The following is a 24,319-nucleotide window of genomic DNA, read 5'->3' as shown; positions in this document are numbered from 1 at the left end:
TGAGTTTTCTCGCTTCACCAGGATCTGGTCAGAAGTGACTTTGCTCAAGCCAGCGCACGCAGAGGCCGCCGTGGAAGCTGCTCAAAAAGCGGTATGCTGCGTTGAACCCTCATCTACGTTGTTTTGAAACCTGATAGCCTTGTTCATGAGGCCCGCGCCTTCTTGTTCCCTGTTACTGACGCCTTGATCATTCGGCTCATAATGGGTGCTTGGTACGCAGGCGGCCGCTGCTCGCGCATTGGTTGAAGCACACGTCAAGCCGGCAGGCTGGTTCGGCCACATCAATAACCCGCACCTTCATATTCCTGAAACTGACGTCTGAGTCAAAAGGATGCTTCACGTCTCCGCGCGGGTCTGAGACTCAGTAACACATAGAGCTTTTTTTTTGACAATGATGCGAGGTGACTCAACGTGCTCAATTGTATTTAATATCCTCGAAATTTTCTTATGTTACATTTACTTACACATTCCGTGAAGACGTTTTGATTATTAAAACCCACCCATGGCTCAGCAGGTGCATCGCCTCTGATTTCTAATGCTGACTGGCCAGAGAAAGCAACGGTGCGAAAGGTCGATCCGATCCAAGCATAGAGAGGTGCTTTCAGTCAATACTGCAAGCATGAAAACAATGCCTGGCTTTGAACGAACGAAGCTTCAGTCGGCAAACCTGCCCACCTGCACTTTTTTGGTGTGGACCAGCTGCGACAGCCGATCAGCAGACATGATCACCTCCACGGTTTGATGCAAGCCGTCGGCATCTACCTGGTGGTCCTGCACGGCGCCGTGCCGATGAAGATATTGCAGAACATCGCCTTGGTCAATTCGAAAGCGAACCGCACGATGGACACGGCCGCGTTGCCTCTGAACCGCCTGTGTGATACGCTCCAGCAGCTCCTCCAAGTTGTCGCCTCTATGCACCGAGATGGGAAGGGCTGGGTGATCCCGCCACAGCTTGGCAGCTCGCTCACGCTTGGCTCGACTGCTTCCGGCCACATGAACATCCAAGTCCTGGTGGGCTGCAGTATCGTCAAATTCGCGCAGATCAATCTTGTTGTGAACGCAGATTCGGGACTCAAGAAGGGCGGTCGAGAGCCCAAGCCCCTCGAGTACGTCAATTACGCAGGCATGCTGGTCCAAGCGATCAGGGTCGGTGGCATCGGTAACATGGACCAACACATCGGCAGCCGCAAGATCGACTAGTGTCGAACGAAAGGCTTCAACCAAAGTCGGTGGCAGGTCTGCCACAAACCCCACCGTGTCCACAAACAGGCATTGCGTACCATCTGTAAGCTTGCCAGCTCGCGTGGTCGTGTCCAGGGTAGCAAAGAGCTTATTCTCGGGCTCAAGTCCTGCGTCGTGCGTAAGGCATTTCACCAAAGCTGTCTTGCCTGCATTGGTGTAGCCCACCACAGCTACCACGGGCATGTCTTTGGTACCCTTCCGGATGCTGGGACGGCTGGCATCAGCAGCGCGCAGCAGCTCACGAATGCGAAGCTCACGGCGTTGCAGACGACGTCGGTTGTGTTCGAGCTCCGTCTCACCCGCACCCCCGAGTGTTCCTGAATGCCCACCCTGCCGATCATAACCCGCCTCGAGTCCCAGTACTAAGCGAGCGCGTTCGTACTCGATGCGCGCCAGCTCAACCTGCCGATGATAGGAGAAGTCAGCCCGGACACACAAGCAACCATGGTCAGGGAAGCAGAAAGTCATGTACGAAAAGAGCTGGGTGCAAAAGTCAAAAGGATGATTGGAGAGGGAAAGTCGTTGCCAGCTGTGCACACCAGGCATACACGACGCAGCATAACGCGTTGACGCTGGCAACCGGGGCAGTCTTGGCACAAACCTGTAGCTGCGCTTGTCGAGACACGGCACGCGATTCGAAGATGGCGAGAATCACGGTGAATCTGTCATACACCGGCAGGCCCCATGACTTTTGCAGAAACTCTTGTTGCCGCGGCGTGAGCCGCGAGGTGTTGATCATGACCACGTCGCAGCCACGTTGCTTAAGCTCGTGTACGCGCGCCGACACCTCGACCAGCTTGCCTTTACCGAAAAAGGTACGCTCACGCAATTCCCGCATGCGCACCACCTCTCCTTCGACAGCTGTAAGACCTATGCATGGTCATTGAGCATGCAGACCGGACCACATGAGCACAGCGCTGCCCCGAACGGCAGAGCCGCCTGCTATCCCTTTATGCTGTCGCTTTGACGAATGGGCCCAGTAAACAACTGACCTTGAACAGCATCAATCAAAGACAAAGATTCTTCCAGCTGCAGCTGTGGCGGACGCACGCCCTGGAGACGAGCATCCTTGAAATCTGGCTGAAGAACAAGGACCTTGGTTGCGTCCTCGGAATTAAAGCCCAGCTCGGCGTGTCGATGAATCTTCTTGCGCAAATTCAGCTGCGGCAACGGCATGTCAGCATCCGCGTCACTCTCGCCATCCGCAACCATGTGCAGGGTCTCGGTTGCTTGACCAGGTGACAAGCGCAATCCTCGCCGCTGCTGGTCTTTGCAGGGCCAAGCAGCCAATGTCACGGGCCGGACATGTCTGATTCTGCCACTGGACCTGACCCCGGCCGCCAAGGGCGCGCGGCCCACTGAGCCGACGAGAACCCCAGCGACTCGCGTCAACATTCTCGACTGTTCCTCGCCTTATCCACAAACTTCAGTCAGGCTGAATGGATACAACGTCCACCCATACTTCACACCCCCCCACACACCTCCCCGAGACAATCGATTGCCAATCTATCTATCTATCGCCCTGGACCCTGTCAACAACACGCACCAGCCACCGCCAAAACAAGAGCGAGAGAGAGAGAGAGAGAGAGAGCGCGAGAGAGCAAGAGAGAGAGAGAGAGAGAGAGAGAGAGAGAGAGAGAGAGAGTTTTGTGAGCACAACACGACGATGTTGTCAGCTTTGGAAATTGATATACCCCTCTTTTTTTAACTTTTGGTCTGGGATGTTGAGGGAAAGGTTAGGGTCGAACGGTATGCAGCGAGTCAATGGGCAGCTTGAGTCGCGACACTACACGGTTGATGTCGTCTCTTGGAAACGTTTAGGCCAGTGCGCTTTTTTTGTTTTATTGTCTGCTTTTCTTTCTAGAGGGAGGGGGAACAGCACCAGCATAAACCCCAACTTGTGCAAGCGCTACCATACCTTCGAGAGTGCAAGATTCAGAGCCCATGACCATGAGATGGCCACGCCCATGCCAAGGGGCTGACCTTCGCATTATCGAGCTTGCTAGCCCGCAGCGTCGGGTTTGGGCACACAGACCGGGCGGGGCCGCCTGAGGTACGGCATCTGGATGGTGAGTGAAATCGTCTTCTGATTCCAAATCTTGATCATGCCACTCCAGATCGGGTTCCATATTATCAAGCAACGCAGGATCGGATGGATGAAACTGACCGTTCAATGTTCAATCGGAGGTTGTCACCCAAGAATAATTCTTATTGAGCATGCATGCATGCATTTACGTGCAAGCTGGGATTCTCAAAAGCAGGCGAGGGACGAGTTGTGCGATTGCTTGATGGGTGGCGGCTCGACATCAGCGACTACAACATGGAGGGTGGTGCTCCCTTTATGCGCAGCAGGTGCGAGCGCTTTGGCTGTAGCCCTCGGCAAGCTTGACACGCTCACAGTTGGTAATCTTCCTTGGCCTATGCGCCATCTTGCACGACGTCGTTTAGAGCGCAAACTTTGTCGAGCAGTACAGTCTCGACGACCGACACGCCGCGCCGGCAGCGCCCACAGCCGTCTCGAGCGGTAAGCTGTGCCTTACCTCTGCCTCAAAGATTGGCGTGTGGCCCGTGCCTACAAGTGTGAACATCTTGTGTAGTCGAGTCGAGGCTGTATTGGCAGAACCATAAGCACGCACGTTCGCACTAAGGGATGGTGACTTTTTTTGCACAGGCCGTGGCTGAAGCTGAGATAAAGGTGCGGAATGAGATTGCTGAGCTTCAAGCCTCCCAAATTGGCATTCTCAAGGACAAAGTGAAGGATCTTCGCGAGGAAAATGACCGACTCGTTACACACATTGGTCTGTACCCAACGGTCGGCTTCGACGCTGACTTAACCTGGACCAATGCCTGATATGCTCAAGCGGTCGCTCTTGGTACTCCTCGCGAGAGCAAGGAAACACTTTTTCACGTCCCCTTGCCCTTGTGTGTGTGGCTTGCTCAGGACGGCTTGAGCGGGAAGTTGGCCAGCTCACGGCCCGTCAACAAGCCACGCGTGGATTGGCGGAAGACGTCGAAGATTTGCGCATGCAGCGCATGCACGCCATTGAGGAGGCCCATGCCTTGCGACAAAAACTAGATCTGACTGAGCTTGATGTACGCAATGATCATGACCCCCCGCCCTTGCCTTGTCGTCCTTCCCAAGCGGCCTAGCACGCGCCCGCTTTCTCTCCTCGGTTAAAGACTCATGTGCTGCTACGGGATTGGTCCGCCATATACAGCTGCGAGACAGCACGCGCCAGAAGCGTGAGCTCGACAGCCAGCTCAAACGAGCCAAACAAGTATGTGATGAATCGGCCCCTTTGGCCTCGCTTTGAAGCCAAACGTCGAAACCAAAGACATGCAACTACTACGTCACGCGGCCGCTGGCCACAACTTCAGCTAGTGACGCGCATACTGATGGTCACGCAATTACATAGTTGCTTCATGAGCAAGAGCAAGTCCTCAAGGGCCAGGGAGGCACGACCTCGTAGGTCTTCAAACCCCGCTCCCATCCCAATCATTATACCTGCTTTGTTTTTCACGCCATCGGGTACCGGGCAGCGATGCGCTTGAAGTGCAGGTCCAAGAAGCAGAGCGGGCCGCACAGCGAGAGCTGGAGCGCCAAATTGCTGAGCTCAAGGTGGGAGTGTGACAATCATCGCGCCGACCCTATTTTTGCATTGTGTCATTTACCCTCTGCTCTGGTACTTGAATGTCATCAGGCTGCTCTGGAGCACTCGCGCACGCAATTGCAGCGATGCCAACGAGAGCGGGATGCATTCAAGGAGGCAGCCCAGCGCGCAGAGCGGACACTGCTTGATCTCAAAGCTCATGACCATGCCCCACCCGCACGCCGTACGTAGCCCTTAGTCATTTTAGCATCGTCTGCCCTTTCGAGCTTCGTCTGGCTCCACTGTATTGTCCTCCCATTCGCGGACAGCAACTCCCTCATCTTGGTTTGCTCAATACCTGGGGCTATTTCGTTGTGTTATTCTCCGGTATAACCTTCTTGATCGGGTCATGATTGTGTTTCGTAGCCAGTTTCGATGGTGAGACGGCAATGGCGGTATGTTTTTTCTTCTCATGAACAAGCCCAGCACAACGGACCATGTGAAATGTGGGGCAATCGCACTATCATTTGGCTGATCTGTGTCATTCGCCGGTCGTCATTAGGTTCGGGCCGAACTCGAGCGCGAGGTGGAGCATCTCAAGGTAAGAAGCAGTTTCTCCACTGGACTAGGTCAAGCGCAACGGCCATGGCTCGTGCTCTGATCCTCGGTTGCTCTGGAGCATCTCACGATTTGGCCCGCTTGTCGTTCGTCGGTCAGAACGAGCTTCGCGTTGAACAGGAACGATCCGATAAGCAGCGCTCTGCACTGCAAGCCGAGCTCGACCGAGTTCGAACGCGAGCCCTGCCGCGTGAAACCGCCATAGCATCCCCTAGTGCAACTCCAGCGCCCTCGGCGGCCACTAAAGGTGAGCTTGCTATTGAAAGTCGTTTCGAATCTCGTTATCCAGGCATGGCTTTGCAGTTTGCCTTTCAAGTTCAAATTTGTACGCTGTACGCTCCGTTCGTGTTGAGCATAGACACTGCAAGTTTGCAGTATGATCTGGATCGGGTAAAGTGCTGCCTGCGCCATGCTTTTGCTGCCTTACCTTTCGATCGGAAGCTACGAGCATGTGTGACTAATGGACTTGATGGTCGGCGCAAACCATGCATCTCATCAACAGAGCCGCCAGCGCGAGTCAGATCTACGTCGTCAGCTAGATGGCCTTCGTGTGCGCATCCCTCCCCAACAGAAACACTGTTTCCCCCTGAACACTCACATATGACTCGACGCTTCCCATTCTCATTTTTTGTTTTCCTCTCTCTTGTCGGACTGTGTGCAGCGGGAAGTGGAACAGCAACGGCGCTTGGCTCGCGAGGATGCTCAGCAAATCGACGCTTTGACGCAGGATGCAAGGCAGCTCAAAACAGAATTAGGTAAACAGAGCCTGTACCCACCTATGGCTTGGTGAACTGGATGTGGCGATCACACCCGCTGGTTGGGTCTCCTTTCCTCGCAGCTCTACAGCAAACACAGTCGACCGGGCCCAATGCCCAGACTGCACAATTGGAAGGTTTGTGAACCATCACTCGGCTTGTAAAGTATGTCAGGGCCATCGATTCTCCTTAGATTCACGTGCAACATGCATGCATGCAGAAGTTCGTCGGTCTCTGGAAGTCCTAGAACAAGCGTATGGTCAACTGGAAGCAGAGCGCGACTCTTTGCGGCGCAAGGTATGCATACTTGACACGGATGTGCGCTGCTAACATCATTTTCCGCCGCGGTGTAGCTGTCGTGTGCGTTTCTCTTGGTTCATGGCTGGTGACTGCAGCTGGACAAAACGACGGATGTGGCAAAAGATAATTTACGTCATCTGGAAGAGTTGCAGCGGCGTGATGAGGACTTTGAAGATTTGCTCCGCCTCAATGACCCCCAACGTGCGTGATTATGACTGATTCGCTCTGAAACGGCGCGTCATAGCATGTGGCGTGTGTTACGACAGGACTGTGCAGAGTGCCAAGCCCTGCCCGCTGCTTGGCGCTGTTGATGCAAACTTGTGGTTTGACTCGCTTGAAAGCAGAGATTTCGCTCTTGCTGCGCTCCCTGCGCCGCAAGTACGGGGCAGATGCGCTTCACGGGTTGGAAGAGGGCGAGGAGGACAGGACCTTGTGGGTGACGGGCGTCAACCTTGATACCCTTCAGGACATTGTAAGCGCTTGTTGTGCCCCTGCATGGACCCGTATCCCCATGTCCAGCAGGGCTGGCTGGAGATGGGATCTTGTCATTGTTTGCACGCCTGACTATGTTTGTTGCTTGATCTGGCGTGTGTGTTTGGCGGGTGGTCTGTAGCATGTGCGCTTGGATCAGTTGCACGAGGCCTGTCTAACGCACGACCAGAAACGCTCCCACGCCCTTGAGCAGGTAGCCCAATGTCTGATGTTTGTGGTACGTCAGGTGATAATGTAGGCAAGAGGTTGCCTTGAGGCACGCAGTGCTACAGCGAGCAAGGTCGCCGCCCTTGTCAGCACTGCAAGATATGGTGCTTGCGGCTTTGCATGGGGTTTGTGTGACCGCGCTGCACTTTGTAGGAAGCCACAGAGGCCGAGCGTGATCGCGTGCTGGATGTGCTACAAGAGTTGGTACCGCCCAGCTCGTCGCTACAGCAGACGGTCAATGCGTTGGTAGACCAATTGGTGTATCTGGAGCGTGAGCTCGATCGGGCCGACGAGGATCGTCGCACCACAGAGGCACGCCTTGCCGGCCTCGTGGCAGCCAACACAGAGAAGCGTCCATGGCGCATTGAGGATGGTATGTTCGTGGGCTTGGAGGGTCTCATATGAGCCGCTTGAATTGGGGTCTCTTGAGAGTGTTCGGAAGCGCACATAATATGATCGCGTTGCACCTTCTTGCTCACTGGGACGGCAACCCTGCGTCATTTCTCAGTAACGCCGGACACGTATGATCTGCTCTTGCGTCGAATCGAGGAGCTAGAGCGTGAGGTGGCCATGCATCGTGCCCAGCAACGCACAACTCGTCCCACACCTGGATATGTCTGAATGACTAGTTGCCACGATCTGTCCCGAATTGAAACCAGGAAGTTATCGGTAGAAACGAAAAACAATTATATTTTCCTATGTTGGAGGTGAAGGTTGAAAACACATTGCATGCAGAACAACAACAACAAGTCACACGGGCACTGCATGTACTCTCTGGTTGGACGAGCATCGATCAGAAGGGTCGAGCACCACAACAACGAGCACAGATCTTATGCTAACAACCAACAAAGCTGAGAAGAGAAATGGGCACAAAATTCGCGGAAAATACTTAAAAATGACACTGTATGTCCCCTATGGAATAGCAACCGCTGGGGACTGACTGCCGGTCATGATGTTCGTTCACAACGTCGTTTCCACTCCAAAATAGTCGTCTCGTTGTGATGGTGTTTGAGACGGGTTTGCACATTCTCCGTGGAAGTTTTAGGGCGAGCCAGTTGCGCCAGGGTCTGCTGGATAGATGGATGCGGGCAGAGATCGACTCCCAAAGTTCGATCATATTTGGGCAAGACAACACCATAGGTTTCGTACGCCGAATGACAAGAACAGTACATTATCAGACAATATAGGTAAGCGATCTCACCTTCAGTCGTATCGAGTTATTGCAGAGAAATATGAAGCTTAAGTCATTACATCATTGCCAAACAAGCTGCATTCGTCACCCAACTTTTCATGTGAGTCATCCTAAACGCGCGTTTTGCTTTCTCTCACTCTCTTCCTGAAGCATTGTCAATCTAAATGCGTGTGTGGGCGTGTGTGGACGTGCTTGCTTGTGGATCAGTTGGCCAAACACTTGCTGGAGGCGGCATTTTTCTTCGTGCCCTCGTGCTTCAGAACACGACAGCAGCTATTTTCCTACCTTGCTCGTTGGTGACGACCTGACAGGATGGTTTGCAAGAGCTCCAAGACGGTGACGGTTCGGGACCCCCCGACCGCGCCCGAGTCTGCCTCGACCACCGAGCCACCAAGCAACGAGCCGCGTCTTCTGCTCGTGGCGTCGGACATTAAGGACAAAATGACCCTGAAGCTCGGCACTCTTCCCAATGTGTTCACGGTCATCTACGACGTCAACAAGGTCTCCCTGGCCGATATCGTGGACCGTGCCGAGGACATCCACAACAACTTTATCACCGTGGGCGTGCTCTGCCACGGAGGCCCCGGTCGCCTGCAGGTCACGCAGAAGGTGGCCATCACTGCCGAGAACTGCGTTACCGATGAGGAGGTCAAAAACTTTTTGTGTGGTCTGGCCAAGTTGACGTCTGAGCGCATTGACATTCTTGGTTGCGACGTGGCAGCGTCACCCGAGGGCAAGAAGATGCTGAAGGATATTGAAGAGCTCACGGGCACGCCAGTGGCTGGATCCGACGACAAGACGAGTGCTGCTGGCGCAGGTGCTGATACGGCCGATGGCAAGGGCGATCTCTTTTTGGAGACGGCTGGCATCGATGTGACCAACCTCTACTTTGATCCCGTCAAGATCAAGGCTTGGAAGGGTGAAGCGCCCATCCCCGCCGTCGTCGGTGTCATGGCCATGGGCTTTGCCAGCGGCGCTGCTTCAGCTGCCGGTGCCAAGGCATGCTCTCTGTTCTGGTAAACGGGGCAAGTGGCTGTATCTTAAACGACTGCAGAGGAGGCCTTGCACTTGCCAGCGTGTGGGTGCGAGTCGTCGCGTATTCGAATGTCATTTCTTTTTGTGTGGGGCCTGGTGCCACCGTAATCGTCCCTTGCTTTTCCGGCTCGTCCGAGTACCTCATGATTTTTCTTGTCAACCATCAATTTATTCCCTTCCATACCCCGTTCCGATACCACGACTGAGCAGAGCCATGCGGCCAGAGCCTACCCGCCCTGCGCAACGTGCAACGTCCCAACCTCCCACATCAGTCCTTAGTAACCAGCCCACCCCAACAGGAAGAAAAAGCTGACATTGTTGACACAGGCAGCGCGCGAGAGAGAAAGCGAGAGAGAGGGCCGAATTGGTTCGAGAAAGAGAGAGAGAGAGAGAAATGGAAAGAGAAATAAAGAGCAAAGAGAGAGAGAGAGAGAGAGAGAGAGAGAGAGAGAGAGGAGAGAGAGAGAGAGAGAGAGGAGAGAGAGCAGCATTTGACTTGATCTTGGCTGCTCACGGGTGCAAGCTCTTTGATTGGCCTGAGTTTGTGGCAGGGCCGGCTGTGGTTTTGAACAACACAAGACATGTCAGCGTGTCAGAGCTCTCGGGCTGTTAAGGTCAAAGCTGCTCCGGAGGCTGGCCCCGAAGACGTGCCGGCCACCAGCCCCAAGCCAGAGTCCAACAGCAATGATCCGCCAGCACTTCAACCTCGCCTGCTCCTGGTGGCCTCGGACATTGAAGATCTCTTCACGCTGAAGCTGGCCACCCTGCCCAACGTGTTCACAGTGATTTACGATGTCGAGCAGGCGACTTTGGAGACCATCCTGATGCGGGTGCAGGAGATGCACATGAAGTTTGCCACCGTGGGGCTGCTCTGCCACGGCGGGCCAGCACGCATACAAATCACCCGCAGCGTTGCCATTACACCACAAAGCGCTGTGGGGGATAAGACCATGGTCAACTTTTTGCGCAGCATGTCCCAGATGATCACCGAGCGACTCGACGTGTTGGGCTGCAACGTGGCCGCAACGGAAGAGGGCCGCCAAATGCTGAAAGACATTGAAGGTCTGATGGGTATTGTGGCGGCGGGCTCAGACGATAAGACCAGTGCCGTTGGCGCCGGTGCTGATACCACGGACGGCCAGGGTGACTTGTTTCTGGAAACGGCCGGCGTTGATGTAACGGAGGATTACTTTGACCCCATCAAAATCAAGGAATGGAAAGGCGTGGCGATCCTGGCCGAAGTCGCCGCCAATGTCATCACCCACGTTATTGTCAGTAGTCTTGTGTGTACTATCTTATAATAGGCCTTCCTCGGGCCTCGTCGTTGCGCTGCTTGTGGGTGAGCCACGTATTATTGTTGTATGCGCCGAGCTGGTCTCTTTCCTCCATCCATGTCCTCTGCATTCAAGCAGATGATGGCAATCGATTTCCAATACATCCTCGTTCGCATGCTAAACGTCAACTCCTCCCTGTCGTCGTGAACATGCTCATCCTCACTCCTAGACATCAGGCACCTCACCCCCTCCCCATTTCGCGCTGCCACAACTGCAGTCAGCTTCACACACACACACACACACACACACACACACACACACACACACACACACACACACACACACACACACACACACACACACACACACACACACACACACACACACACACACACACACACACACACACACACACACACATTCATTTGTCAGCATCACCAACGTTAATATAAACTTACCCCCTTTTACTTCAATCAGTATCCTCCTGCTATTATGAGCATGTCGCCTCGCGCTGGCGCAGCGGCGGCCACGGCTGCCGTCTTCCAGGACTCACAGCTGCGGGATGTGCTGCAAGCGACGGTGAAGCAGCTGTTGCAGCGGCTCTTGGGTAAGCACATTATGTTATTGTGAAGATCTTGGTTTGAATGATCCCATTGGATTTGAGGGGCTTGTTGCGCCACCTGATTCTCGATCCCGGTCTGTCCCGTTCCAGCAACTGGCCCGGTTGTGCTGCGCCATCCTCAAGTCCTCGCTAGCTTGGCCAGCTGGCTGTATGCACTCGCCTCCCTGGCACATCCTTCAGGTCGGTTTTGGTACATTGGCTCGTACACTGCCTGCATGTGCACCACCACAGCTGCAATGCCTCAATGACACCACAACCCACGCTCCACGCTCCAGGTCGCACACCGGGCGAAGTAGCGACCGGCGTGCGCCTGGTAAATCGCCATGGCCATCGTGTGGCACCTCTGGTAAGCCGTGCATACATGGCGCTGCAGCCGGGGAATGCGTGGGCTGGTTGGGTTGAATTCAGACTTGGGGAGGTGCAGCGACTCGTACGTATGGATCTTGATACATGCTTGATGTCTTGACTGTAGGCACGCATGCTTCATGAGACAGTGGTTTGCCTCGTCAAATGCGTGCTTGCCCTCAAAGTTGTGCCACGTCTGAGCACCTACCTGGGTGCGTAGTTAGCTGTGACGTCCAAATGCTACCTTCCACAAGCTACAGAGTACACTGACAGCCATCGCTGGCTTGGACGGGGTGCGGTGCGCAGGAAACTCGCAGTGGCACACGGCCTTCAACGCGGTGCGCGGGCTGTTCGAGCAGCGGGCGCTCTTGGCTCTACTCACTGGTGGTCGCGTCGTTCGCTACTTGCACCTGGTGCTCGGCTGGCGGTATCGCGAGGTATGCTCGCAGCGGTGGCCATCCTGCCTCTGTCCTTTAATGCCGCTTACGCCAGGGCTGGTCTGTTCCTTCTGTTGCAGCTATCAGGTAGTCCCAATTCCTCGGCGCCATGGGCCGACTGGATCTACCGCATTGTCGTGCTTCAACTGCTATGCCGGTCCGTCGCGTATCTTCATCTACCGATCCAAAGCCAGTTTCTCGTCTCGTCACTTGCTTTTGACAAAATGCGTTATCGTCACGACAAACATAGAGCATTGACCCTGGGCCGACTCGCCTTGGCACCCCTCCTGTCTACTCCCTCGCCGGGTGCCTTGTCGCTCAACAATCACGTTATCGAGTACCAATGCTGCCTGTGTCTCGGGTACGCAGATAACATCCGTAGGGGTGGGAAAGGGTTGATGATATTCTGATTTTCCTCGTTGGGCACCCACCCGATTGTGAGTGTCATTCCGTTCAATCTCATCCATGCGGTCAGCCCTAGTCGTGGCGCGCTGGCTACTCGTTGTGGCCACATTGCCTGCAGTGAGTGTCTCCAAGGTTGGCTGGCTTCCCAGTCCACTCAGGTACGATGCACTTCACGTCGGCTCAAGTCCTGTTGCAAGGCACATTGTCGCTGGTCCTTCACTGGCATCAACGATGGTTTGCTTTGCGCCCCCAAACAACAGAATGCCGTGTGCCCGGCTTGTCGCACACCCGTTTGTCCTGCGGACGTCGTTCACCTTCTTGCCCACCCATAGTCCCAGTCTGCCAGCCGCGTTTAGAGAAATTTCTTGGTTGGTTCGGCTAAGCCACAACTAGAAAACAGGCAGATGGAGATCCATGACTCAATTTATTCGGTCCATTTCGGATATGCTCGACAGAGCGCCGAGCCACGTTGGTACATGACGAGGCAGCAACAAAACATGCAATCCCAATTTCAACAACACGGCACAACATCAATAGTTTTGGCTCGTCCTCGAGCCCAGACGCATGACAGGCTGCAGAGCGTTGATGACATCAAGTGTCGATGCTTGACCAGCATGACCATACAATCACTCGAAAGCAGCACATGGCAAGGAAGGCAGAACTGGTTCACGGCAGCACTTGCACTACTTGGCCATCAGATCGCGATGTTGAGCTTCACGTACACGCATGACATAGGGTTGCGCCTCCTGCACGACGATTCAATTCAGCAAGCAGCCCCGCCCCCCAAAAAGCTCGTGAGACAAAGCGGTGATACACGAAGAAGACTCTGGTTCCATTTTAAAATTAGCACTTACCGCCAACCGGCCTTGCTGCTGCAAGCAGATGGCATACGCTTCATATGTCTGCACAGTCTCTGGATGATGTTGCCCGAAACGGCGCTCGCGAAACTGCCGGATCAACGAGAAACCATCAGCTGTTGTCGCTGCCACGCGACAGCGCAATACAGGTCGCAACAAGCAGGCCGAGACACAGTTGGCGCTGTGCATGCGTGCGTCGCAAAAAAAAATGACCTTTGACATACCGCCATGACTTCTTGCAGAAGCGTGTGTGCTTCAGCTAGACGACGATCGTCAATCAAAAAGCACGCTTTGTTGTGCTTGGCAGACGCCACGCGAGCTGCTCGTGTATGGTGAGGTCCAGCAAAAAAAAAAAAAACCCATGAGATTGGCCCCACACGTGACCAAGGATCGTATGTCTGATCACGCAAAAGTCTTTCAATACATGCAAGCGCATCACATACCTTCTTTGTCGCCCGTGGTCATGCTCGAAGCTGCCTTGATGCTTTCATCAATGCGTTGGTATGCTTCGTCCGAGCTAAAGGCAATCGTCGCATCGTCAACCAAATAGAATGCAGAAGAAAGCGACGCAGCGCGAAACCCCGAGCTATACTGCAAGTCGACGACCGTCTGTCGTACCGATCGCAGCGTCGTAGGGCTTCAGCCATGTTGGCCAAAATTGTTACTACGTCGTCCTCATTATCGTCAGTACCTTCGTTGAGCTGGGCAATTTCCAATGAACGCTCCAGCAGCGGCAGAGCCTCAGCCGCCCGGTTCATGCTGGACATGTGGGTAACCATGAGGTACAACCCAGCCAGGTTGTTCATGGCCATGCCTACCAGCGCGTGACGTGCTAAATGCCCAAGGTTCACCGGTGAGCAAGGTAATCATAGGGCGGTTGGGTAACGCAGACAATCGCCAACATCTTGCGTCCATACAGATGATGCAACCTACCGCCAAGCAGCCGCTGCCTCGTATTGATGCACTCAGCAAACAGGGTTTCTGCCCGGGTAAAGTTGCCTAACACATGGGACAAGACCAAAGCAGTGTGAGCTCAAATAGCAGCCAGCAGTGCGGAGTTAAGAAGACCAGGTAGGCGCCGATCCACGGGTTGCACTCACCAGTGCGCAAGACGATGGAAGCCAAGTTGTTCTTCATGGTGGCCACCGTCTCATTTTCGTCGCCAAACTCTTGATGGGCCAACTGTAGAGCTTGCTCCAAGTAGGGCATGGCTTGTGGGATCTGGCCAAGGTTGGAAAGTGCCTCCGCAAGGGTGCTCATGCTGGTCGTGAGGGCAGAAATGCGCTCACGACCCGACAAGCCCTCACACATGGGCATGACGGCCTGCATAATCTGGATGACGGAGCTCATGTCACCAATCTTCATGTGAATCGAGGCCTGGAACTGGCGCATGACCACACTCAGGCTATAACAGGTGCGAAACCCGCATTGAGGATGAAGCCCAAGCAACGGCAGCCTTTCTGCTGTGCCACGGAGAAACACAACTACGCACATGCACACACACACACACACACACACACAGACACAAGTACAAACACAAACACAAACGGAAACACACAAACATCCCAAAGACAAACAAACGAACGACCAAACAAACAAACAAACAAACGCAAGTCTAAGCGAGCAGCCAAATGCACAGGGCGGAATCAGACGTACTGCACACCCACACGGGCCTTGTCACATTCCTGCACGGCTTCGGCCGCTAAGCGCACGGCTTCCTGAGCATTGCCGCTAGTTGGGGGAAACCGATCAGGCAAACAAGATTAGAAATCATGCTGGCTCAGCTACCACTACCAATCAAGGCAGTGCGCCAAGAGAGAGAGAGAGAGAGAGAGAGAGAGAGAGAGAGAGAGAGAGAGAGAGAGAGAGAGAGAGAGAGAGAGAGAGAGAGAGAGAGAGAGAGAAAAGAGAGAAGAAAGAGGTTTTGAGCGCCAATCGAGCAATAAGCCCGGCCACATACCTGGACAAGGCACCAATGGCCTTCATCCGCAGCATGTCGTGCTTGAAGATGACCTTGTCTGGGCGCAGCTCACGCATTTGGTTGAGGCTATCCACAACCCAGGAGGTCTCTGTGTGCAGGCCATTGTTGACCACCATGAGATTCATGGCGCTCAGACAGCCCATCAAAATGTCTTGCTCTTCGCGCTCCAGAGTCGCCGCAGCCTTGAGTTGCTCATCCAACTTGGCTCGCATCCTGTTGATTAGCAATAGCAGGCAAATTAGTATTGCTGAGCAAGAAAGCAGGGATCTCATGGCAGTTGTGATTCTGTGTGTGTGCGGTCAAGTGCGCACACCCTCGATCGTCCTTTCTCTTGCAAGCCAGCCAAGCGTAGTAACATATGAGTTCTCAATGGCGCGGAACACACATACCCGCGGATGACATTCAAAATACCATCGTCCAAGTAGCTACAGTAGGCAGCAAAGGTGAGCGCGTAAAGGTTGGCGCCGCGTGAAGTGGCGTCAGCGTTGTAAAACGTGACCACATAGGGCTCGCTGAGGTAGTTCGTCAAGCGGTCTAGCTGCTTGGAGCGCAGCAGATGGTACGGCAGCTCGGCCATTTTGCGGAAGTTGGGATCCAAGGGCACTGAATTCTTGAATGACACGCCTATTCATCACCAACCATGGCCAAGCAAGTCATCGATGAGGGATAAACGGCACGATCAACGTGGTTTCACCGCAAAGTCTTTGCCAAAAGTCAAACAGCGGGTACGTACGCAATGTCAACAAGTCAGGCATCGAAGCCACGCGTCGATCTTCCAAGCCTTCTTTGCCAGCCTTGGAGATGTACGGCTTTGGCGTCTCGTGCCAGCAGCCTTCAAAATATTCAGCCATTCGGGCATGGAGGTCGGCGACCGCATCATTGACCTTATTGACCTTGAACACGTCCTCGTCAAAGTCATCAAGGCGGAAATTTGCTTCGCGTTGAATCTCTTGCTAAGAGTTGGTGTCAAAGCAGCGCAGTCGTTGATCAAAGGTACGTGAGCACTCGTGAGAGGAATCCGAGGAAAAAAATAAAATAAACAAATAAAATAAAAAAATCAAGGAGAACGGATGTTGAGCAAGGTTGAGCGTACCATGAATGTTTCGAGGGTCGGTGGCAGCCCGAATGGGTCTTGCTCCATATCCTGCTGACAGTAGCGCTTCAAAAAGTATGATTCGAGGCCTCGGTGCGACCAGCGGAGTAGATGGGCGCCGCGATGGGCCACGGTGCTGAGCAACGCCTCAAGGTCACGGCGCAAGCGAATCCACAACAGCGGCGGGCAGCGGCGGATGGGTGGCGTCCAGTATTGGAAGACATCGTTCAGGACGTCATCATCAAGGGAAAGCATGTCTTCCAGCTCACCTTCGGTTACGCCCTCACGTGAAAGAGTGACGTAGCCTAGGGCCTGACGTACGAGCCAGTGACCATGAACACGTTCAAGGCGATCAAAGATTTGGTTGAACAGCCCCTCGACGGTAGAGGCAAGCTCAATCTGGGCCTCCTCCGTGCTGTATGAGCGCCAGCGCCGCACGATCATGGCCAGCAGAGCAACAAGCAAGGGCGTGCGCGCAGGAGCAGCGCTTAGAGCCACGCGACATTGGTCAAGTTGACTGGGCGTCAAGCTACGCGCGCCCAACATCGCTTGCAGCATGGCCACGCTTTGGTCGACAGTTGGCTGCTCCAAAAACACTTCGGCCATCCGTGACATGGCAGTACCCTGCACACGGTTGTGCAAATCGCGAGCGAGTGCAATGGACTGCGTGTTGCAAGTCACAATGACGCGCACGTGACTGGGCAGGTGCACGGGCAACCAGGCCGTCACGTCGCCGTTTGCCACACGCCGCCAGCGATCAACACCGTCTAGAATTACCACGATGGGGGTCTTCGGGTCCGAGGTCATCAGCTGTGAAACAAAGGCGTCCAACAGAGCCTTGGGTTCCTTGGGCACTGATACTGCCTGCTTCTGCGCCGTGTTCAGTTGGCGCATCAGGGACCGATACGTGACAAGAAGGTCGCTGGAACTCGTCGTGAGACCACAAACACGCCCCAGCACGATGGCGTCCTCGCCAAAAACTTCACGCACAAGGGTGGTTGCGGTGTAGCCAGCCAGCACAGACTTGCCGCTGCCACCATTACCGAACAGAAGCAAAGGTAAACCAGAGTGCGTGCGAAGATAAGCGTTGACTTGCTGTTTCTGTCGCTCAAAGCTGGTCATACGCTGTCCCTGGTCACGAAGATGCATGTTGTGTGTTAGGACATCGTGAAGGAAGGGGTTGCTAAACAGCTCACCCTCCTGTCGAGCCAACGCCGCCTTGGAGGAAGCCACCAATTCAGTCTCAAAGTCCCGGATAAACTGGTTGAGGTAGGCCACGTGCTCCTTTTTGGTGGGGTTGATGCCGGCCTTGGCCGCAAAGTCCACGTCGTACTCGCGGATCAAGTCGGGGCCCAGTGCCGCCGGCAATTCTTTTTCGCGCAGCTGGGCCAGTAGGTCTCGGGCCTCTGGGTCCTGCTCATATTTGCCCCAGGTCAAGTCTGTAAATTTGCGTACCTCGGGGTCCTTCCGCTTGATGGCAGCTGGGAGGTCACGAATATTGCGCTTGAACCAGAAGCAAGTACGGGCGCGTTGATCCTCCGGCACGTGAAGGATGCCACGGCGAATTTCCTCTTCTGTGACGGACTGAATGAAAGAGTTGCGCTTGAAGGTGGTGTCGGCATCATCACCCACAAATACGGCCTTGGCGGCAGCGCGCAAATGGGCCGTGAGAGTTTCAAACACGTCCCACCATTCACTGCGAGCGGGGCCTCGTAGCTCGTTGTCCTCAGACAGGTAATTGGGAATGAGTTCGGGGATGGGCAGCAAGATGTACGAGGGCGGGGAGCAATTCTCATCGAGGCGGAACCACTTGTCCACCAAGGACCCAGCTTTGGGATCTGTGATGGCTTGGCGCAGACGCACAAAGTCATCTGCCTCAATGATGGCAGGGAAAGGTCGGTAGCCGTAGCGCTGGGACAGGAAGGTGACAAAGTTCAAACCCATACTCACACGCTGGCACTCGCGCAGCTCTTGCATGCAGATGATGGACGTTTGGTGATCTGCCGTGGACTCGTCGCGGATGCCCCAACTGAGGGCCGTGATACAGCAGAAGTCAGTCAGCTTTGGCACAGCACCATGCCCATCATGTCAACCGCCGTTCACGTGATGCCAAGCTCATGAAACTCACCGCATGTCAACGACTTGAAATTCAAGACCAAGGGCTCGAAGGGCGTCACGTACGCGGGGGTAAGCTTCTGCCATAAGCTTATCGCGCTCCACTTTCAAGTCATCAAAGGTCGAAGAGGTGAAGATGCGCACCACCTAACGGGTACAGGCAGAACACAGCGCCAATGAGATGAGCTGTCCGGATGCATCGTGACTTGACTGAAGCGCAGTTTCAACGAGAAAAAGCAACAAAAAACAAAACAAAAAAACAAACAAACAAGCAAACAAAGAAACAGTCAAGAAACCAAGCATCTCAACGACACCAGCGAACAAAAATCGACAGGCGTTTTCGTGCCAAATACGAGATCGCACATTTGAGGGCAGAGATGTTGTAGGGACCTGGCCTTTGACGCTGGCAAGAGCCAAAGGGTGGGGCCGTGTGGCGGAAAACTCCTCGCTCAGCACTTCAGCTTGCGATTCATCTTCCATGAGAACCGGATTGTCAACCACGAACTGGCGGCGCATCTCGAGTTCCTCGACATCACTGGCTGCACTAGGACCAGTGCGTTTTTTCATGTGTTCAATCACGCAATCAAAAGACTTGAGCAGTTGGAAGTGGAGGCGTTCACGGCACAGCATGGTGAGGTAAGAAAAATCTTCCAGCTGCTTGCGAGCTTGATCCACCTCGCCTAATGAGGTCGCACGACGCAGGACGGAGGGTCAATTTGGCATTCGCGTTGGATTTGTTAGACAAAGGCCAGAGGGGCAGGTTAGGGCACAAGACGCAGTCAAATGCGTGTGCATACCGGCATCAGCAATCCAAGCGAAAACGTCCGCAGCAAAAGTCACGATCATCTTGTTGGCATGAACATAGCGAATGACGGCATGAGACAGAGCGATGATGCGCTCGTTTTCATGTGCCTGACGCTCAGGCACAACACTATAAAACGCGCGCATTCAATCAGATATTAGGCAAATAACTGAGCAAACAAGCGAGCGTTGTTCGAGGTTCGCATAGATGGCAAAGGCTGATACGAACAGGCTTTGTAGCGCTTGGGATATAATTTCGCTCACGACCATGACCTTGCCATGGGGGTTCAGCTTGCAGTTGACCACCGAGCCCTTCAGATCCTCCAAGAGAGCATTCAGCTGCAACAAAGCACGCGTTGAGCCCACACACCTTTTTCGATCGTGATCATGGCGGTGGAATTATCGCTTCGTACCTCGTCTGCAGAAAATTCGCGACCCCGCAGCGTCTCTTGATGCAGGTTGAGCATGGTCAAGAGCTGTTCGGGAAGGATGCGCAATCCAGTTTGGCGGATGTACAAGAAGACTTGGTCCACCAAATCTAACAGACGCAGCCGGCACGCATGACAGCTCGCAAGAGTGCAAATGCACACCATTGATGGGGAAGGCAGGGCGGCACAGGGCCTTCCTTTTTATTCCATTCCCTCCCATTCTTTTCCCATCACATTACATGTAACGTACCTGCGGCATGCTTGGCTTGTCCAAGAACAACTTGCAACGCTTGCAGAGCCGTCGGTAGATCCTTGACTGACTTGAGCGTATCGGCTGGGGAGGCCTTGGTTTTGGCTGCTGCCAGCGCAGCAGCAGCAATGGCAACTCGAATGTAGAGAACAGGCCCATCAGGCAGCTTAGAAACGGCGGCCCGCACGCTCTCCACCTTAACTCCTTGCGCGGAGGGCATGTCAGCAATTACTGCCGAACACAGATCAACCGCTTTGACGAGGGGTGTGCGAAGCACAACGGTATCCGGGTTGCGTGCCTAGTGTACGACAAACAGAAACAAGATGAGTTGAGCTGAGGCCCTAAGCGACATTGTGGACCCACATACCACAAAGCCTGGCACGCTGTCTTCATCCAGAACCCAAATGTTTCTGAGATTGGACAACGGATGCCCTGGCTTGAAGTCATCAACTTCATAGTTGGGTGGAGTGTCCAACTGCTCAAGGCCACCCATGACCAGCAGCACACTGTGCATACGAGGGTTCACACCCGTGAGGTTGGTGCCAACAGTCTCATCGCAAGTCTCAAACGATCACAAACAGGCATGTCCAGGATACGCAGCACACCCAGAGTATGCATCTTACTGTGACTTCCGTTGCTTCATGAAAAACTCAGTCAACTTGGTCTGTTGGGATGGTGAACAACGGTGAGCCTTGGGCAACGCAGTAGTGCCAATGGGGGCTCAAAAGAATACCTGCAAATGTTCCTTGGTGCATTCCAGATCGGCCTTGTCATAGTGAACGGCCTGATGGTTGGTGTTGCCGCTCATGACATTGTAGTAGTGGTAGAAGGCTTGCATGACATGGCCAATGTGCGTCACGTCACGCGTGTGATAAAGCACCGTTTGTGGAGAGGCAGGCATGCCAAAGAACGGCTGAAAGGCACGAGGCGAGAATGTTGGAGGAAAGATGGCGCCATGAACCATGGGTGATGAGTGTTTGCACTGGGCGAGAAAGACCAAAAGCGTGCTTTCCGCCACCACGCAATTTCTGCTCAGCAAGGCGATAAAAGAGAAGATTGCAAGATGATTCAACAAACGAACCGGGGCTTCGGAAATCTTGTCGCACAGGACATTGATGATATCACGAGTAAACTTGACCGTGTGGCAAATCATCTGTCAAGGCAGCGATGGTGGGTTTGAGCTTCAAATTGCAGACTCTGCTGGTATGGGCAGGGGAAAGGAGTAGGGGCGTGGCCCTACCGAGGATGCACCGCAAGCAGCTGTCAAATGTGGAATTGCGCCCAGCCAATTTTGAAGGGGGGGCATGGCTTGGCCCACCACGCTGGTTAGGGTTGCATCGCCATCACCGTGCGGCTGGCAAAGACACAATCCTTCAGCAGACATGGGAACACCTGTGATGGAGGCCAAGAGTCCAGTTTAGACATACTCGAACTGTGAAGGGCTGTGAAGGGGTTTGAGGGAAACAACGAGGCGAAGCGTGGATGTGCCAACGAACCCGAAATGCCACAGCAAGCGCATTGGATGATGGCAGACTGCACTTCCTGCTGGCCTTGGTGCTTGTCAAACATGTCCTGCTCACGTGCAAGACAAGTCGCGGTTTAGTCAGACCTCGGGCTTGGGTCAAACAAAAAGTGACAGCGGGACACATGATATTGGCTTTGTCGACTTGTGTGTTTTGTGAAACCAGGAGTGACGCACCTTCACAGACTTGGCTTCGTCCTCGGAAAAGTTGAACCAGATGACTTGGGTGTTTTTTCCTTTGCAAAAGGTGCAGGGCTACGACCAACGACACGATGAACGTGGCATGACAGACAACCGCCCATAAGATGCAATGCATACAGCAACACACAATCGCCGAGCCCTTTCATTGTTGTGAATGAACGCACATCTTGATCACCAATCGTGGTGCCACTGGTGGTGGCGGCTCGTCCGTCATCCTGCGCGCGGCCGAAGAACTCGTTTCCGGCGGAGAAACGGGCATGATAGCATTTGTCACATCGCAAAAATGCAATTCGACGAAAGCCTGGCAGAGGCTTGCAGAGCTGACGAGCGCTCAACGCAAGGCATCGTGAGGCAGATCGCGCTGCCTGTGGTGAGGCGACGTGGAGCAGCGTGCATGTGGGCAAACGGACCTGGGGAGCCGAGCTCTTGGCACCCTCACGAAGCATCAACGACAACGTCTGTCGACCACTTCCACTACAACCAGTAACGAAAAGATGAAAACAAACACACATGAGCGGTCAGCCACACGCATAAAGCCACTTTGTCGAGTAGGAGTGGTCTTTGTCAGCAAACAGACTTCAACGTACGGTGGTCCAGTGATGACAATATGCCGAATGTTGCCATCAATAGCAGCGGCGAAAAGGTCATCCATGACCTTGTCGAACCCGACCACACGTCCAGGGAGGTGGCTATGACGATCCGCCATGTCCAGGTTCGTGGGGCGCCATTTGGCAGCCGCGATCAGGTTGTCGCGCAAGGCCCTGTCCATGGGTGCAGGAGCCGCCGACGGAGCCGCCGATGTAGGCGTGGCAGTGGAGGTAGGAGCGGTGTCGTTGGTCCGAGAAGTTGGCGCCACGGCAGCAGGCATGGGGCGGTCGACCTTGTGGGCGCGCAGCTCTGCGCAGGCTCGTTCGATGGCAGCCTTCCAGGCTGCACGATCTTCGACGCTGGTGAAGCGAAAGACGTACACGCGGTTGGGAACGGCTACGTGTAAGCCGATCGAGGCCTTGGCAGAACTTATTTCACTGACTTCGTACACGCCGGCCAGGCCTGCATGGGTCGCGGGTTAAGTTTGACAGGTTGCAGGTGAGTCGGAGTCGCTGGCTGTTTGTACAGAGCGAGAGCGGCACACACGCAACGGACCAATCACGCCTTTGGCAACGCGGCCCGATTTGTCAGCATAGTAGGCCAGCGTTTTGGGCCGCAACACAAACCAACGTCGACGCCAAGTTTTCATGACGCCGCCCTATGTACAGTCGAATCAAGGCCGTAGTATAGGAGTGGGAAAGAGCAAGGAGCTTGCAGGGAAAAAAAACCGATGTCGACGTGTGAAACGTGTTGGAGGATTGGGTTTGACCGACCTGCTTTTCAATTTCGCCCTGCTTGAGAGTTGTGTTGCTCTTGGGGTCAGGCTTGACCAGCACTGAGGCAAGTCGCCCACGGGAGGGACCGGCATTGGCGGAATCTAGCCGCAATGCCAAAGCGAGGAAGTGCGTGAATACAAGAAAATATACAAGAAAATAAAGAAAGGTAGCATGAGCCTAGGTGTGGCTTGCCCGGATCAAAGGGGTCATACCAGCGACCATCTGGGACGGCGGCATGGCAGGGGCGACCTGAGCTGAGACAGCTCCGCCATTTTGTTGCATCTGGGCAAGCATGGCCATGGCATTGTCTGAGCCGGCTGGTTGCGCACCGCCGGCTTGGCCTTGCAGTTGACCCATGAGGGCCATGGCATCAGCAGGGCTCATGGCTACGGCAGCGCCGCCTTGGGCGGCAGCGCCTTGTAGCTGCGCCATCACACCTCCCAGACCACCTACCCCAGGTGGCAGCCCCACAAGCGCAAGCAGGCCAAGTCAGGAGAAGGAAGGAGGGAGGGAAGTGTTGGACGTAAGTGTTGTGTTGATTGTAGCAAGGGTTGCTACTGAATTGGCGAGGCGTGAAAAACGCACCTGCACCGCCACCGGCCCCACCTTGCATGGCGCCCATGAGTTGCTGCAGTTGTGCCATACCGCCACCTACATGGGGCGCAAAGCATTGAGAACGTGGTGGGCGGGGCACCAAATAAAGAAACTCCGCAGGTGAGCAAGCTTACCAGCGCCACCACCGCCTTGCATGGCGCCCATCAGCTGTTGAAGCTGTGCCATGCCACCCTGGGCACCGCCTGTCAGTATTCGGAAACATTGGTGATGAGTGCCAGCTTCAAGGGCACAAGCCGCAAAGCCGCAAAACCGAATCTGGCTGGAAAGAGCCGTGTCAGCCCCGTTGCATGCGTACCAGCACCTTGCAGGGCCCCCATGAGCTGCTGGAGCTGTCCCATGCCACCCTGAGCACCACCTGGCACAAGATTGGGCAATGGGGCACAAGATCACAGCAGTCAGGGTGGTCGTGTGTCAGTGTCGAGATGATCGCATCTTGCAGGCATGCTCGGTCATGTGTGACGACTTACCGCCAGCTCCTTGCTGGAAAGCCTGTACGGCTTGCATGGCCTGCATAAGGCCACCCATGCTGGGCAATTGGCCCGGCATGACCATGCCCGGTAGCTGCGCCATGATGGAGA

General features: G+C 54.5%; 5 protein-coding genes across 5 annotated transcripts; 2 read left to right on the top strand and 3 right to left on the bottom strand.

Moving 5' to 3' along the window:
- Positions 1-654: 654 nt before the first annotated feature.
- MONBRDRAFT_22354 (uncharacterized protein) lies at positions 655-3,371 on the bottom strand (the record flags this gene model as incomplete). Its single annotated transcript, XM_001742279.1, has 5 exons — positions 655-1,644; positions 1,844-2,112; positions 2,235-2,510; positions 2,789-2,958; positions 3,226-3,371. The coding sequence occupies 5 exons, from the start codon at positions 3,369-3,371 to the stop codon at positions 655-657; spliced, it is 1,851 nt and encodes a 616-aa protein (XP_001742331.1).
- Positions 3,372-3,892: 521 nt separating this feature from the next.
- On the top strand, positions 3,893-7,825 carry MONBRDRAFT_22353 (uncharacterized protein; the record flags this gene model as incomplete). The annotated part of the gene is made up of 18 exons (XM_001742731.1): positions 3,893-4,040; positions 4,184-4,335; positions 4,461-4,520; positions 4,659-4,708; positions 4,783-4,861; positions 4,944-5,076; positions 5,259-5,287; positions 5,395-5,433; positions 5,550-5,697; positions 5,740-5,840; positions 6,112-6,205; positions 6,289-6,342; positions 6,426-6,502; positions 6,601-6,706; positions 6,850-6,977; positions 7,119-7,214; positions 7,358-7,577; positions 7,713-7,825. 18 exons carry the CDS (start codon positions 3,893-3,895, stop codon positions 7,823-7,825), a joined length of 1,827 nt encoding a protein of 608 aa, XP_001742783.1.
- Positions 7,826-8,644: 819 nt separating this feature from the next.
- MONBRDRAFT_30945 (uncharacterized protein) lies at positions 8,645-9,613 on the top strand. The gene has a single exon (XM_001742730.1). It carries the CDS (start codon positions 8,709-8,711, stop codon positions 9,414-9,416), a length of 708 nt encoding a protein of 235 aa, XP_001742782.1. The 5' UTR covers positions 8,645-8,708; the 3' UTR covers positions 9,417-9,613.
- A 93-nt stretch (positions 9,614-9,706) lies between these two features.
- Positions 9,707-11,130, bottom strand: MONBRDRAFT_30944 (uncharacterized protein; the record flags this gene model as incomplete). The annotated part of the gene is made up of 3 exons (XM_001742278.1): positions 9,707-9,988; positions 10,568-10,663; positions 10,951-11,130. 3 exons carry the CDS (start codon positions 11,128-11,130, stop codon positions 9,707-9,709), a joined length of 558 nt encoding a protein of 185 aa, XP_001742330.1.
- Positions 11,131-12,920: 1,790 nt separating this feature from the next.
- On the bottom strand, positions 12,921-24,266 carry MONBRDRAFT_30943 (uncharacterized protein; the record flags this gene model as incomplete). The annotated part of the gene is made up of 35 exons (XM_001742277.1): positions 12,921-13,260; positions 13,369-13,461; positions 13,596-13,690; positions 13,815-13,888; positions 13,990-14,203; positions 14,305-14,370; positions 14,472-14,776; positions 15,028-15,102; positions 15,166-15,331; positions 15,405-15,565; positions 15,742-15,976; positions 16,086-16,305; positions 16,446-18,506; positions 18,627-18,707; positions 18,924-19,240; positions 19,358-19,491; positions 19,591-19,700; positions 19,775-19,899; positions 20,040-20,337; positions 20,407-20,545; positions 20,663-20,703; positions 20,773-20,952; positions 21,121-21,192; positions 21,280-21,431; positions 21,536-21,611; positions 21,739-21,816; positions 22,173-22,236; positions 22,350-22,812; positions 22,906-23,008; positions 23,124-23,227; positions 23,339-23,575; positions 23,712-23,777; positions 23,855-23,923; positions 24,037-24,096; positions 24,209-24,266. 35 exons carry the CDS (start codon positions 24,264-24,266, stop codon positions 13,198-13,200), a joined length of 6,855 nt encoding a protein of 2,284 aa, XP_001742329.1. The 3' UTR covers positions 12,921-13,197.
- Between the last annotated feature and the right edge of the window lie 53 nt (positions 24,267-24,319).

This window comes from Monosiga brevicollis, genomic scaffold, assembly GCF_000002865.3.
Source record: "Monosiga brevicollis MX1 MONBRscaffold_2 genomic scaffold, whole genome shotgun sequence".
NCBI lineage: Eukaryota > Choanoflagellata > Craspedida > Salpingoecidae > Monosiga > Monosiga brevicollis.
Note: the sequence above shows the minus strand (reverse complement) of the source record. Positions and strands in the feature narration are given on the sequence as shown.

Bases quoted from the DNA above. Each gene is read 5' to 3' on its own strand.
- MONBRDRAFT_30945 (XM_001742730.1), top strand. From the start codon at position 8,709: ATGGTTTGCAAGAGCTCCAAGACGGTGACGGTTCGGGACCCCCCGACC.